General features: G+C 36.4%; 1 protein-coding gene across 2 annotated transcripts in view; it reads left to right on the top strand.

Moving 5' to 3' along the window:
• The window catches only part of Psmd14 (proteasome 26S subunit, non-ATPase 14), a 106,766-nt gene that overhangs the window by 31,973 nt on the left and 57,516 nt on the right, over positions 1-17,277 (top strand). The window contains exon 4 of one of the 2 annotated variants that reach the window (XM_029569696.1): positions 9,257-9,495. The exons of the other annotated variant lie outside the window; for it this stretch is intronic. Within the exon in view, the coding sequence (XP_029425556.1) occupies positions 9,370-9,495 (126 nt within the window). The 5' untranslated portion in view covers positions 9,257-9,369. The remainder of the gene's footprint in view (positions 1-9,256; positions 9,496-17,277) is intronic. 2 annotated transcript variants of the gene reach the window in all.

Consider the following 17,277-nt stretch of genomic DNA (forward strand, 5'->3'; position numbering starts at 1 on the left):
TGCCAGTAGTATTAAAGGTTTATTGTTGGAAGTAGTAGGAGGAGGAATAGCAGTTATATGCCAGGCTCCATATCAAATGCGTTCCATATGCTATCTCATTTAATACCCTCTTACCTAGCACCATGTGTATGATTAGCACCATCCACAAAGAAAAGTAAATCCTAGTTTTAAGCAGTAAAGATGCAACCTCAGATTTAGACTTTCTGATGTATTAAAGGTTTATTGTTGGAAGTAGTAGGAGGAGGAATAGCAGTTATATGCCAGGCTCCATATCAAATGCGTTCCATATGCTATCTCATTTAATACCCTCTTACCTAGCACCATGTGTATGATTAGCACCATCCACAAAGAAAAGTAAATCCTAGTTTTAAGCAGTAAAGATGCAACCTCAGATTTAGACTTTCTGATTCCAAAATATTTATACTTCATCAATATATTAGTTTGGAGGGGATGAATCAGATTGTTGGCAGGCATTGTCATCTTATATGCTACACTTGAGTTAGGATTAGGTAGGGTTAAGGTTAGCAGTGTAAATTGTCATTCTTAGTTTATGACTGTGGCCTCACAGCTGCTACTACAGTTGACTTTGAGCCATAAGTAATATGTTTTCAAAATGTGTAAATGATAAGGTACATTTGCAGTAACTGAGATGATGTACTATAGCTGAAAGGAAATTAGATCAGAAAATACAGTTTCCTGTTTTGAATGTGACTCTTGACTTGTAGCTTATACAAGGTATTCATCTACATATTTTTCTTTGTCTTTATATTTGGTCTTAGCCAAAAGATTGAGAAGTGACATTTCCTTGAGTTAAAACAGAAAAACAAAACCAAAAATGAATAATCATATTTTTTACTTATTCAACATAAAATTATGGGGGGTTCTAAAAACGTTTTTTAAAATTACATTTATAGCATTCACATAGGTCATTTAATCTAAAGGATGATGGTCATGGCTGGGTGTAGTCCAGTGCTATCAGTTCTTGCTTAGTATGCTCAAGATCCTAGTTTCCATCCCCAGCACTGTTAAACATAATAGAATCTGATCTCCAAGCATGTAACCTGGTAGCAGCCTTAATGAAGCATCTAGCCTAGACTTGTCTTTTTTGACCAGAATTTCTCTCTAGGACTTCTTTGGAACTATTTTTGAAAGTATAAGTTATAAGAAATTATGCAACTGCTGTGTGTATGTGTGTGTGTGTGTGTACAGTTGCTCTATACATTGTAAGTAGGAGATGTAGGAGATAATTTTTAGAATATAGAATCACTGTTAATTCTTTTTGTAGGAATATTGGGAATCAGACCACAGGACCCTGCTCATGCTTGCAATTTCTCTCTATTGATCTATATCCCTGGTCCTTAAAATTTTTTTATTTACTTTTTATTTTATGTGTATGAATGTTTTGCCTGCATGTAAGTACACCATGTTCATGCAATGTCTGCAGATGCCAGAAGAGGGCGTCAGATCCTCTGGAACTGTAGTTACAGACAGTTCTTAGCTGCCATGTGGGTGCTGTGAACTAAACCCAGGTGCTCTGCGAGAGCAGCCAGTGTGGGCTGGAGGGATGGCTCAGTGGTTAGGAGCCCTGACTGCTCTTACAGAGGACCCAAGTTTGATTCCCAGCACCCACATAGTGGCTAACGACCATCTGCAACTCCAGTTTCAGGGGAATCTAACACTTTCTTCTGACCTCCCTGGGAATTGCACAACACTGGTGCACTTACACACATGCAGGCAATACACTCAAACACATACAATAAAAATAAAATATTAAAAAAAGAGCAGTCAATGCTCTTAACCACTGAGCCATCTAGATCTTCAGCCCCTAAATTTATTTTAATTGGACATTTATGAGTCCTTTGAATTATAAAAATTTAGAGTCGAGGATTTTTTTGTTTGTTTTTGATAGCTTTGTTAAGGTATAATAAACTCTGCATATTGAAAGAATATAATTTGATAAAATTTGAATGCCCAGTTATTTGTCTGTTTCTGTGGGTTATACATCCATGCATTTCACCAACCACAGATCAAACAAATTGGGTGGGGAGTTGCATATATACTGACCTTTTTTCTTCTCATTCCCTATTTTCATAGCATTTACATTTTATTCGGTATCATAACTAATCTAGAGATGATTTAAATTATACAGGAGGATATGCACAGGTAATAATGGGGAATTCTAAAACCTATCACCCATGGATAGATACCAAAGAATGACTGTAACACTTATGAACTCATCACTACAATCAAGAGAATGAACATCTATCACACAGAATTGTATGTTCCTTGGTAATAGTGTTCCTTGTAATTCTTTTATCACTAGACAGCCACTGTTCTGTCATCATGTGTTAGTCTGCATTTTCTCTGTGTTAATAAATGGGATTGTAAAGAGGTACTCTTCATCTGGCTTCCACTATTTACTGATGGCCTCTGACTTAGAGTGATTCCACTTACAAGTTCTCAACCGTAATCTAGGCATTTGCAATATGTAGTCAGTAGGAACCATGCTTAATATTTTGAATTTCAGTATATTCCTAGGTTAGCCATATGTAGCAGTGATAACTGTCCCCAGATGTGGTTAGTAGCAGCTCCCTGCAGCTCCCTGTCAGTCTCCTCTTCATGAGTATAGATAGTGGATGCTCTGTATTGCCTTCTGTTGATAAGCTCTGATGCTTGGCAGGTTGGTATATTAAATACATTTCTTTCTTTCTTTTTCTTTTTTTATTTTTGTCTTTTTGAGACGGGGTCTCTCTGTAGCCCCAGCTGTCCTGGAACTCACTATGTAAACCAGGCTAGCCTCAAACTCACAAAGATCCTCCTGCCTCTGCCTCCCAAGTGCTGGGATTAAAGGCATGCGCCACCATGCCTGGCTCTTTTTCTCTTTTTTAAAGTTTCATTTTGTTTTATATTGACATATAATAATTATACATACTTATGGGACATAATATGTTGCTTTGGTATATGGATGTATTGTGTAATGATCAGATTAGGGTAATGAGCACATTTCTTACCATAATATAAATGGTGTGTGTGTGTGTGTGTATGTATGTGTATGTGTGCATTGAGCACATTCTCTGTTCTAGCTGTTTTGAAATATATAGTACGTTTTAAACTATAGTCAAAGGAACACCAAAACCTATTTACTCCTCCTACAATGATAGCATTTCACTCAATGATCTCCCAACTCTTCCCCACTCTTCCCCCCACTTCCAGATTCTGGTACCCACTACTCTGCATTCTTATTCTGTGAGATCAACTTTTTTTCTCTTTTACATATAAGTGATCATGTGTTTCTGTGCCTGGCTTATTTTACAAGTTGTTCTCCAGGTTCCAGGTTTACCCATTATAAATGACAGGATTTCATTTTTTTTTCCTACTGCTGAATATTAAATTGTATACATGTGTCACATTTTCTTTAATCATTCATTAGACTCATTAAATTTTGTCTTGTTTTCTCCTGCTATAACAAAATACTTGAGGCTAGGACATTTATATAGAAAAGAGCTCACAACTGTAGAAATCCAAGAGCTTTATAGCAGCATCTGTTCTGCTTCTAGTGAAGGCCTCATGGCAGATGGTGTTTATGTGATGGGAGTATGTGCAAGAGTGGCAGGTGAGCATGTGTGGGAGGGTACATGTGTTAGGGATACTGAGAGAGGTCCCAGGATGGCTTTGCAGTAACTCAATTTTGATAGTTAACCAATCCAATCTCACAAGACCTAATTTATTCTCAAGAGATCTAAGCAAATACCTGAAAAGATAATCATTAATGAGGGTGGAGCCCCCATGACCTAATTATTAACTATTTTTAAAGGTCCTACCTCAGCCATTTGTGGTGGCAACACGCCTTTAATCCCAGCACTTGGAAGGCAGAGGCAGGTGGATCTCTCTGAGTTCGAGGCCAGCCTGGTCTCCGTAGCAAATCCAGGCCAGCTGTGGCTACAGGGAGACCCTGTCTCAAAAAGACCAAAAACTAAATGAAATAAAATAAAAAAATATATAAAATAAATAAAAATAAACAAAATAGTCCTACCCCTTCTCAACACTATTATATTGAGAACCATATTTCCAGCACATGAACTTTAAGGGAACATTACACATAGAATGATTATTGGGAATAGTGATGCAATAAACATATTTGATATTAATTTCATTTCCTTAGAATATATACCCCACGGAGGGATTTTAAATACAGTTAGAGTTGACAAAATTTCACTTTGCACTGAAATGTATTCAGTATGTGTTCTGATGTTAAGTTGAAGAGCATTTTTAATTATATTGAGACCTTTTTGTGTGTGTTTTCCTTTATATTGCTAATTCATTACATGGATATACAGGACTAGCCACTTACCTATTTATGGATAGCTTGGTGTTTTCTGATATTTGGTTATTTCAGTAACGTTGCTATGAATATTATATACATATCTTTCTGTTAATGTTTGTTTTCCGTTCTCTTGTGGAAAGTCTGGATCATACGGTAGGTTATGTATTTAACTTAAAAATTGCTGGATTATTTTCAATAGTAGTTCTACAATTTTCTATTCCTAACAGTTTTAAGAGTTTCAGGTCTTCTATATTGTTGCCAATACTGGGTATAACTAGCTTTTATAATTTTAGCCATTGTAATAGGTAAAAGTATCTGACTGGTTTTTAATTTTCATTGTCCTAATGAGGGTCATGTGTTTGTCATTCATATAACTTTCAGTGTATCTTTCCTTGAGTCTGTTGCCCTCTTTGTACTTAGTAGTTTGTTGTATTAATGATTTGTGTGAATTTGTTACGTATCTAGATACAAGTGAGTTTTTAGCAAATGTAGCTTTTGCACACATTTTTTTTCCAGTCCATTACTTAGCTTTTATTCTTTTAAGTGTCTTTAAAGGCCAATGTTTTGAATTTTGTTATGGTCTAATTTACAAAACTTTTCTATTTTAATTTTATTTATTATTATTATTTTTATTTTAGAGTGTTATGCCTATGTGTATGTAAGTGTACTGGAATCATACAATACCTTCAGAGATCAGAAGAGGGTGGGTCTCCTGGAAGAAAGTTATAGTCAGTTGTTAGCCACCATATGGGTGCTGGGAATCGAACCCAGATCACTTGTATGAGCAGCCAGTGCTCTTAACTGCTGAACCATCTCTCTGGCCCCAAAACTTTTCTATTTTAAATCGTGCTTTTGTGTGATAATTATGAAATTTATGCCTAATCTTGGAACACAAAGATATTTCTTTGTGTTTTCTGTTTAGCATTTTATAGTTTTAAGTTTTTAATACCTGTGATCCATTTGAGTGATTTCCTAGACGAGTAATTTTTCACACACATGTACTGATTGGTACATAGCTGAATACTGGACCTGAGGATATCTAGGGTTTTTCTTTTTGAAGCTATTTTCTCAGAAAAACTCCAGCTGTTCCAGTGTCAGTTATCTCAGCTATGTACCCTTATCTGACAGAGCGCACCAGATTGCTTGAGCTCTTCTCCTTTGTACTTCAGCCTGGAGCTTGTCTCAGGTAGTAAGGTAGGTAGCAGTTAGGAAGGCTCATCCCACTTGTTCAGAATCTGAGTCCTTTGTCACCGTGTTGCCTTACATGATACTGATCCATGGCATTTTACCCAGTTTTTATTTGTTGTGGTAGAAGTCTAAATTTGGTTCTTGTTCCTCCTTTGTTCCTTTTTTTTTTCTTCCCTCTTTTGTGACAGGATCTTGCTATAGAACTGGTTATATAGTTTAGGGTGGCCTTGAACTTTCAGTCCTTTTGCCTTAGCCTCAGTTGCTACGATGCCTGGCATATACGATTATGCCTAGCTCCCTCTCATTTAGTTTTTAATGGGGAAAATTGGTGCTGGAATAGGTGTTCTAGAAGGAGTTTTCTTTTTTACTTGAACTTTAGAGAGATCGGTATTAAAATACCAGCTAGATTGTGAGAAAATGTACTCAAATTGAATAGTTAATTTAAGAGAAAATGCCTTTTTTCCCCATAGTAGAGGTAGTGAATAAACAAAAGTGAGGCTGAGACCTGTATTTTTTGTGTAATTAAAATTTGCTGTATAGGGCAAAATTTCTTAAGTATGATAGTACAAATAGTAGAGCAGATTGATTCACTTACATTGACATTTAAAACCAATTTTCCTCTAAATAACATTTAGAGTTTCCTCTAGCTAACATTTGTAGAGCACTTTATATGTTTAAGGCACTCTTCTAAGTATTTTAAGACTATTAAGTCATGTAATATTTGCAAATGTGCATGCAGTTGTGCTATTGTCATAAACTTAATTTTTCAGATTCAGCTGAAGCACAAAGACATGCAAAATGCAAAATATTGATGCGTGGATTAGAAAGATTGTCTAATATACAGTGCAAAGGCACTAGTTTTCAGTATATATGTTATATTTCTACAAATAAAGCTTCTAAAATTGAGCAAAAGTAATAAATGTTACAAGAAATGTGAGTGTTGGGCTGGTGAATGCTCAGCAGGTAACAGTACTTGCTGAGCACTCCTGCAACCTGAATCTGATCCCTGAAACCCATGGCAGAAGAAGGGAGCCAACTCTAGAAAGTTGACCTCTGACCTTCATGTATACACCATGACATGTGCCCCTGCACTCACACACATTATACGTACACATTCACAGTAATAATTGCAGTTGAAAAAAAATGAATATTCTGTAAACATGGATAAGCCAATAGTACTGTACAATCACCTTGGAAGGCATTTTGGCATTATAGTCCCTGAATAAAGTCTCTCTCTGGGCTGGAGAGATGACTCAGTGGTTAAAGAGTACTGGCTGTTCTTGCAGAAGACCCAGGTTCGAATCCCAGCACCCACATGGTGGCTAACAACTGTCTGTAACTCTAGTTTTAAGGGATCTGACACCCTCTTCTGTTCTGTATGACACAGTGGTTGCACTTACATACATGCAGGGGTAGTACTCATATGCATAAAATAAAATTAAAGCAAAAACTTTTTTAAAGTCTCTGTCATAGGTATTAAAAAATTCCTAACACCATTGTTTATAACAGACCTTTGTAATCTTTTCTCTCAATTCCTATCCTTCTCCCTGTTCCTCTCCATCCTTCCCTTCTTTTCCTACCTCCATCCCTCCTTCCTTTCTTAGCTAATTTGTGTCAGAGGTTAGTTTGCTAATCCTTAGTTTATAGGTTTTTTTTTTCTTAAAGGACTTAATTGCCTGTCAGTAGGAGAATGTGCCTATAATTGTGCTTAACAGTATTTTGTCACGTGGTAAAAATGCATGAATAATCATCACATATTAACATGAGGAATGTATATAAACATAATGAAGGAAAATCAAGTTGATAAATTATATTTTCTATATTAATGTGTGGGGGTTATTCTGTTTTTTTGAGACAGGGTCTCCCTGTAGCCCCTGTTGGCTTAGAACTCACTATGTAGACCAGGCTGGCTCAATCTCACAGCCTCTCTCTGCCTCCTGAGTGTTGGGATTAAAGGTGTGCCCCACCATGCTGGGATATATTAATGTTTTAATACACAATTTTAAAACATGAAAAATGCTGTAGCACTTATGTATAATTATGTAGTGAAAGTATAAATAGGTGCATGGGTTGGGGGGAAAAAGCATGACAATCACCACGATTAGAGTAATGTTTATGTCTGGGTATGGAATGAAGATGCTGTCTGTTAAGGGAAAGGGGTGCAGGCACTTTAATGATATTTTACTTCATAAGCTTGGTAGTGATTTCTTATAGACTATCTTTTTGTATTTCATAGATATTTCATAATAAATTTTATAAGAAACAAAAGAAACAAATTGATTTAAAAAATAATATGCTGTTCACCCTCTGGATGGATGTTTGTTTAGCTGTTTTTTTTGTTTTTTACTACTCATCTACCTATCTCATTGGCTGCTCTCCTAGAGGCAGCTTTCTACTTAGGCCTAAGAAAGACCAGATGTCTAAGCAAATGACCCCTGTGCCCAGTCTGCTGTCTAACTGGTCTGCCATCTAGTTCTTTCTTTTTCTTTTTTTTCGTAGTCTTTTATTTATGTTAGTTATTTTTTATATTATTACCCTTCTTCATGGCCCTTAAGTTCTTAATGGAGACCATATAAGCTAAGGATTGCCATTGACATTTTCATGTATGCCCTACTCACAGAAGCATCAGAATGCCTGCTTGGCCTGTTTATGGAAATGACTCTGTGAGTTCAAGGCCAGCCTGGTCTACATAGGACAGCTGGGGCTACAGGGAGACCCTGTCTCAAAAAAAAAAAGCTAAAACTACATTTCTTTATAAGGAGATGGAAGAGTTACTTATCAAGCATAATTTTTTGTGTGTATTTGGTTGATTTTTCTCCAGTATAGAATTCTCTATTATGTCTGTAGCCTTCTTTGAACTTTTTAACTTTTCTGTTAAATTATTCTACCAGATGACAATGTAGTATGCAAAGCATCCAACTCTAATACTATGTAAAAGTGAGTGCAGAACCGAGAGTGTTTGATTTAATTATGTGTATATGTGGGGTGGGGAGGAGGTCTTGAACACTTAAAAACTGCTGCTTAGGTAATGCAGGAAAGTCCAGAGTTAGCCAGATTAGAGGGGCAGGCTCTATTGGTGGTATGCTCTGAAATACAAATATTTTCTTGCTTAAAATAATATATGTATATATGTATATATATATATATATATATATATATCAGTGAATGATTAGCATTTGGAGAGATACTGTTTCAATATGGAGAATGGTTCACAGCAAGAATGAAAAATTTGCCAGTGAAATGTAAATTTAGTGTGAATTATGGTTGTGAGTTTGATGAGGGAACTTCAGTGTTAAAGGTGTTGTTTCTTTAAAGACATGGAAGAGGAACACAATTTGAGAAAGGTTTTGGTATATATGATAATACGAAGTTGCCTCTGGCCTAAGCTAGGCAAAAGAAATTGTGAAAGGTAGACTAGAAGGTACTTATGGTTATTTGGGGGGTAAAATTGCTAAATTTGGGGGCTAGAAAGAGGGCCCAGCAGTTAATAGCACTAAGTGTTCTTGCAGAGGTTTTGAGTTCATTGTTTGTTTGGTTGGGTTTTTTTGCGTTTTGTTTTGTTTTTGAGATGATGTCTCCCTGTAGTCCTAGCTGGCCTGGGTAACATCTGCCTGCCTATACCTCCCAAGTGCTGGGACTAAAGGCATGTGCAACTATGCCAGGCTTGCTTTCATTGTTTAATAAATTGCTACTTGCTTTCCTTCTAGTTTCCTTTAATGATCCCTTTTTTCTGTCTTCCCCCAGAAATCGTCATTATCATAGATCAGTCAGGAAGGTTTGGTCATGATTTGGAAACAGTCCCCAAATGTCAATAGTTCAACACTACAAAGCTCTTTTTCCGCTTATATGTGTCTGTGATGGTTCAGCTGGGTTCTGTGTTCTGTGATATCATCATTACTCTGGGATGCAAGGTAACAGCATTCTCACTGACCAGTGGCTCTTTGAAAGCTTTCATTGGAGGGACTGGAAAGATGGCTCATAAGGTAAGTGCACTTGTGCCTCTTGCAGAAGACCTTAGTTTGGATCCAAGGACCCACATCGAAGCTCAGAACTGTCTGTAACTTCAGTTCCAGGGAATTAGATACCCTCTTTTGGCCTCTGGGAGCACCAAGCCTGCACGTGATGCACATATATGCATGTAGACAAAACACTCAGACACATAAAATAATAAAAATAAATAAATCTTTTTAAAAAAGGTTTCATCAGAAACAATACAGGTCACTGTTGCTTCTCTTTAAATTGACTAGAGCTACTTGTTTGCTACTACTTGTTTGCACCTAACTACAAGTGGTCAGGAGAGTACAACCTTTTTATGTGCCTGAGAGAAGGACTCGGGAGTATTTTACACACAGCAAGAATTACCATGTGCCAGTTCTCTAAACCTGATCTGTCTCTCCCTACTTCATACTTCTGTGATATTTTGTAAATTTTTGTGTGTGTTTTTTTTTTAATTGTAAGCTTACAATAAAACTGCAGTAATAGAGAATTTGATGTGTTTGGAGTTGTCTTTAGACCTCTGAAATTTCAAGGCAGCTTCCTAGGTAAACTTGCTCCAGTCATTTCATGAACCTGACAATAATGAAATCCTTTGCTTTATAAGTTTAGGTCAGTGGTCTTTACCTGTGATCACTTAGGACCTTTTAAAAACAAGCAAACAACAACAACAACAAAAAGAAACATGAAAAACCTGAACCCTAGAGCAGTAAAATCAGTCTCTGAGGGTGGGCCCAGGCATAAGAATTTTTGAAGCTACATGTAATTCTGAAGCATAAACAGGGCTGAGAACACTGACTTGTATGCTTATTGTTTGTTTTCTGCAGTGGTTCCTTGAATACCGAGTCTTTTATTATTCCTGAAGCTTATTATACTTCCTGTTATGTTGGTCCCAAATCCATGTTGCTAATATTTGTTTTTGTATTTGTGTATAACTATAACATGCATTTTGGGAAATGCTGTATTTTAAGAATTAGCATTTCCCAGTTGGTTCATCATATACATACTGGTGCTTGCATAGTGTTTGTCACGCAGATTTTCTGAGTCTTTCTATACTCAAATACCCATGCCCACTTATACCTGTTATATGTGGTTCTTTTGTCTTTCATCTTTCATTAGATGAGATAAGTAATATTTGGAAAAGAAAGAAAACATGAATATAACATTATAAAAAGCAAAAACTGCACACAAACAGGTAAGGTTACTAGTATTTACTTGAACACCTTCAGGGCCTGACTTTTATGACTGCTTAGTGTCTCTAACACCTGATCATGGTAGCATCCACTTAACCTTCAGCTCCTTTGATCAGTGATCCAACTAATCCCAGTCTTGAACTCTGTCTTCACTTCCAGTGGTGCCCATTGCTTGACTGTCAGGTAATCAGTTTCTTAAATTACATGTTGAAAGAATAGTTTGTTCTGAGAACTATATATTAAAGAAAAATAAGCCAGATTCAAGACAAATCAGATGGAATATTTATACAAATTTCATAAACCAGAGAGACACTTTAATTTCACAATAATGAAATTTTATTATGCTCTAAGATAGTTTTTTTGTATGGAAAAACATCTTTTTTTTTTTTAAATCTTTTTGAGACAGGGTCTCCCTATAGCCCCAGCTGGCCTGGAACTCACTATGTAGACCAGGCTGGCCTCAATCTCACAGAGATCTGCCTGCCTCTGCCTTCTGAGTGCTGGGACTAAGGTGTGCACCACCACACTCAGCTTAGAAAAACATATCTTATCATTTGAGTATTATCTTGTAGCTGTATTTCTTTTCAACATGGAAGGCAATTCCACATTATTGGATTTGAATTATGCGTTGACAATTTTTCATAAATTTGAAGTACGGATAAGTTTACTTATCTTTTAAAATTTAAAAGGTCAGCTTTTTATAAATTTACTTTTAAAACTTATTTATGTAGCATGTGTCTATGTATGTGTACACATGTGCCACAGCACATGTATAGAGATAGATGACAACTTAATAGAGTCAGTTCTCTCTTTCTAGTTCAGTCTCTCCGGGGGATTGAACTCAGGTTCAGATTGCCTGGGTTGGTGGCAGGCACATCTATGTGTGAACCATCTCTTCAGCCAATAAAAGGAAGGTCTACCTGTGTATGTGTGTGTGTGCGTATGTGTGTGTGTGCGTATGTGTGTGTGTGCGTGTGTGTGCGTGTGCGTACACGCTCCCATGAGCACCATTTGGAGCAGGGGAAAACCTTGGATGTCATCTTCAGAAACACCATCTACCTCCTTTGAGGTAGGGTCTCATTGGTCTGGAACTCACCAATTAGGTCCTGTCTCTGTCTCCCCAGTGCTGCAATTGCAAGTATGCTCCACTATGCCCCTACTACAGCTGACTTTTTACATAGGTACTGGGAATTGAACACAGGTCCCCATGCTTGCAAAGCAAGTTCTTTTCCTGGCATAGCCAAACCTTCAGCTACAAAAAGTCTTCTTTTTAAAAGTCCTTTAAAAAAGTACCCATTCAAGTTGAGGCAGCATTAGATTAAGTTTGACTTTTAAGTATCCACACTTTAGCCAGCCCATTTTGTTATTTGGAAATCTTTGAATGATAATGCATAGGACAGCTGCTATCATATCTCAGTGCCTTTTAGTGTGTCATTTTCTTCTGTCTTACTCCCTGCCCCCCCCCCCTTTTTTTAAAGAAAGGTCTATTCTAAATTCTTAGCTTAAGGGAAGTTGATATTAGATGGGATGTTATTGCTTCTTCACTCTGTATACATCATTCTGTTTTTCAGTTTGTATTGTGTTGCAAAGTTTATTTTACTGCTTCTTGACTGCTTTGTTAACTTTGTTTTTGAAGATTTATTTATTTGTGAATGCCTACATGTATGTATGTATACTGTATGTGTAGTACCCACAAAGGCTAGAAAAGGGCACGAGAATCACTGGAACTGAAGTTACAGGCAGTTGTGAACTGCCATGTGGGGTCTGGGAACTGAACTCAGGTCCTGTGCAAGAGCAGCCAGTACTCTTAACTGTGGAACCATCTCTCCAGCCCCTGCTTTGTTAACTTTCTAAGGGAGGATAACTGCCTGCTTTTATGTAGCCAGTACATGACATATGGCCTCTTAAGTTTGTGGTTACTGAATGAATAAATAAAAGTGTGCATTCTTTATGTGTGTGTGTATATGTATGTATATATATGTGTGTGTGTGTGTATGTATGTATGTATGTATGTATGTATGTATGAGTGATAGCTTTGCCTAGGGTAATTTAGGAGATGAACTAATGAATTATGAATGCTTCACAAAATAACCACTTCATTTGTGTCTGGTTATGTTTGTGTTTGGTAATTTAAACATATAATTAAGCAGTCCTTGAACAGTATTTTTAAAGTTGGCAGGGGAAGGAGGGACCTGCCAGCAACATGGCTCAGTGGATAAAAGCTCTTGGTACATAAACCTGACAATTTGAATTAGATCTGTGGAACTCATGGTGGAAGCAGAGAATTGACTCCTGAAAGTTATGTTCCATATGGGCTTGCACACATAGAGACTATTAGCAAATAATTTTTTAAAATGTGGAGGTAGGTGGATCCTTGTTAATTAGTTGTAGAGTCTGTTTTGGAACTGCCCTGGTACTTTATGATTCTGCCTCAGTCAGGGCCACTATTTGAGTTACAAAAGAGCATGATTTGCCATTCTCAAGTGTTTTAGGTTCTAAAGTTCAAACTACTTCTTTTAAATGCAGTCAAGCGTTATACCTGGTCTTTCCTGTTGTAGTGGATGATAGTAGTAGTTAATCATGTAGAATAAATAGAGGACACTCATGTTCTGGTAAGACAGAGTTTATAAATGTTTAAAGTGATTGATGCTCATGGCATGTTTCACACACATATATACACAGTTTTAAAAATTTTTTATTTTATATGTATGAGTGTTATGCCTGCGTGTGTGTTAAAGTGCTCCTGTGTTGTGCAGTGCCTGCAGAGGTCAGAAGAGGGCATCCATCCCCTGGAACTGGAGTTAACAGGTGGTTGTTAGCTGCTATGTGAGTGTTGGAATTCGAACCAGGATCTTCTACAAGAACTGCCAGTGTTTTTTTGTTTGTTTGTTTGTTTTTTGGTCTTTTGTGAGACAGGGTCTCCCTGTAGTCCCAGCTGGCCTGGAACTCACTGTGTAGAACAGGCTGGTGTCAAACTCACAGAGATCCTTCTGCCTCTGCCCCACGAGTGCTGGGATTGAAGGTGTGCACCACCACACCAGGCAAACTGCCAGAGTTCTTAACCACTGAGCCATCTTTCTAGCCCCTACACACATTTTTAAGTAGGTAAAAATTGTTTAAAAGTTACTGTGAAGGGTAGTCTTAAAGGCAAAGAAATATCACAGCCGGGCATTGGACCCTCGGCCACCAGTTCGTATGTTACTTTGATTACATCTCTTTATAACTAGGTAATGATCTCACTCTCTCTTATGCTAGCTTATCACTTAATGCATTATCTATACCACAGTGAAAATTTTATATTCTCAGAATACTGGCTTCTGAGCAGTACTTAGTTTGCTGTGTTGGAGAAGTTCAGTAGGCTTAGGGTAGGAAAGTTTTCAAAAGGCAGGAATTGAGTTTGTTTAAAAAACAAATTGAAGGACTTGGGAGAAATTGAATGAGGAGGGAAGAGGAGAAAGTATTGTGTAGGAATATGCTAGACTTCTCATTGTTTATGTCCTTAAACCGCTGCATTTTCCATTAGTGGTTTCTAATGAATAAGCATGTGTTTGGTTATAGTTACTCGAGTCCAGCAGTATTTAAATAGTGAGTGAAATTATGTCTCCATCATCATAATGATAATTATTTATTGATTATCACAAGTATGTAGTTTCAAGTACAAGGTATAATAATTTTTTTTAAATGTTTACTTTTTTTGTTGTTGTTGAGACAGGGTCTCCCTGTACCCCAAACTGTACTGGGACTCAGTATGTAGACCAGGCTGCCCTTGAATTCACAAAGATCCGCCTGTCTCTGCCTCCCGAGTGCTGGGAGCAAAGGCGTGCACCACCACTCCCAGCTATGTTAAATGTTTACTTCTTAGTCTGATGTTTTCAATAAAGTCAACACTTTCAGGGTTACTCAAAATGAAGATATAGCATATGCACATTAATTTTGAATTTTAGTATTTAGAATTTTACTTATATAATTTTTATTTTAAGTTCCTAAAATAAAATATATGAGACTATTAGTATTTATAAATGTGGCATTTGAAAAGCAGTGCATCATTATTTTGACATTTCCATTCTTATTCTTATTTTTCCCTTCTTTTTTCCCTTTTTTTTTTTTTTTTTCCCTTTTTTTTTTCCTTTTTTTTTTTTTTTTTTTTTTTAAAGAATTAATGTGCCATCTGGAAACCTGAGATCATGCCATAAAAGGAATTTTGGCTTTTCTTTTTTTGGCAACTAGTCATCAGGATAGGCTGTGACTGCACCTTATCAGAATAATGAAGCATAATTAGAAAGGTGTATTAACTCCTGTGCTTGACAGCATTTTTATATTAGAAATCTTTTTGTGGGTTTCATGGGAATGAAAAATTATTGGTAATTTATCTCAGTAGTAAGCTGATTAGCTGTATGGTTGCAGGATTCTCAAATGTGAATGTAAAATCAAAATTTCTTATGACTAAAGTGGTTCTGAGCTGTTTCTAAGCACTATGCTAGATCTTCTTTCTGGTGTTAATATAAGCAAATACAATTAGTTTATATATTTATTTGAGGGGAGAGTTGCAATATTACATTGCAATTAACTTGCCGTGTTCCCTTCTGAGTAATATAGTCATTGGAACTGTCAGCCGAAGGACACCCCCCCCACACACACTCCCCTTTTGGAACATTTTTTTAACTCTAAAAAGTAACAAGTTTTTTTTTTTTAATTAATTGAGAGAAAACAGCTGAAATCATGTAGTGAAAGGGTTAAGTCCACATGAAAGAATTCATTTCCACTTTAATGACCTAGCCTTGCTGGGTTAGGACGATGGGGAACATGCTTCTGACTTGCACTCCTATTGCCAATTAACACCTCCTATAACAGGTTGCTTCAGCTAGTCATTGAAGCTCAGGCAGTAGAAGTAGTTTACATGCAGCTTGTTTTTCACACTCGTTGTTTAATGCTCACAAAATTAAAGTATTAAAAGGTTCTTTCTTACCTTGCTGGGTAAGAAAGGTAAACAATACAGTGGTAGTTATTTATATATGTTTGAATTCATTTATTTTATATCAGTTTTTGTTTTTAAGGGTTTTTTTTTAATTGAGGAAAGTGAAGATGGTAGTTTTATCAAATTTTTTAATTTTATAAAAGAATTGAGGCTTATTGGATACCATAAAAATTTAAAAAGTTCTGTCAACTGTTCAATATATAGTATGTTTAGATTTTGTTTTATATTAAAATACCTTCATTTGTTAATAAAGTACACTTTCTAGACTTAAAGATAATTCTAGAATTGAAAACAAAATATACACCTTACAAACAGCTTATAAAAATGAGTCCTATGTAATATTTCAAATTTATAAATTTTGAAATGTTTGATGTCATTTCTCAAGGTAACTATATATTTAGATATTTTGGGTTGTTGCAATTCAGTGATACCATTTATTTTACATTGGTTTTTAGTGACACTTTGGTTCATGTTTAATCAGCAGATATTTTCATAACATAATAAAATTGGCTAAATAATTGATACCATTTCACACTAAGAGAGAGGTGGAGTAATAGAACTAATAGTGTTAACAAATTTGCTAAGAGGCCTGAGTAGGTAACACTTTGAAGTGATGGTTTTATGCTGTTATAAATGCCTTTTTTTTTTTTTTTTTTTTTTTCTTTTTGAGACAGGGTCTCCCTGCAGTTTTTTTTTTTTTTTTTTAGCACTTAGACACAACAAGCTGCCCAAGTAAAAGTCACAGCTTTTTTATGCTGGATTGGATTTTTAACCTTCTAAATGAGGAGAAGAAAACAAGACAAAACAGAAACCTATGTCTCATTTAATTTAATCATATTTAATATTTGTAGACCTAGATGATAATTTGTTTTACAGAGGTAAGCTTGATGCCTTTGTGGAGTCCATTGTCAATTTTACATCACTGGTTGGTTAGGTTTTCATGCCTAAATAAAGGCTGATTACATTGCTTATTCCGATGGCTCAGTTATTTAACCTACAATTGTTTAGGTAGCTGACTCATACATTTCTTCAGCTTAACAGAGGTACATTTACCCCTTCTTAAAACAAATGTATTTTAAACAGCTGTAAGTAATTTCAAAGTGGCCTACAGGAATTGCAGATTTACATGCAAAAGTATTTTAGTTTCTTATCTTTGTGAGAGATAGGTGAATTTTAGTTTCATTAATTTACAGAAATACATAACTAAGTCACGTTATAGTAATTACTGTTATTGTTAGTGTATGTGAGAGAGAAAGACAGAGACAGAGACAGAGACAGAGAGAGAGAGAGAGAGAGACTTGTTTTGTATCTCTTGCTGGCCAGGTATTCACTTTGTAGCCTTGACTGGCCTCAATTCATGGCAGTTCTTCTGTCTCAGCCTCCTGAGTTCTGGAATTACAGATGTGTGTGACCATGCTTGGCCAATACTCTTTTTAAAAATATTGCCTGCGTGTAGTGCAGTACCCACAAAGTTTAGAAAAAGGCATTGGATCCCCTGGAACTGGAGTTACGGATGATTGTTAGCCACCATATGGGTGCTGGGTGTTGAACCTGGGTCCTCTGCAAGAGCATCCAGTGCTCTTAACCACTGAACAATCTCTCCA

This window comes from Nannospalax galili, unplaced genomic scaffold, assembly GCF_000622305.1.
Source record: "Nannospalax galili isolate Female #2095 unplaced genomic scaffold, S.galili_v1.0 scaffold540, whole genome shotgun sequence".
Lineage (NCBI taxonomy): Eukaryota > Metazoa > Chordata > Mammalia > Rodentia > Spalacidae > Nannospalax > Nannospalax galili.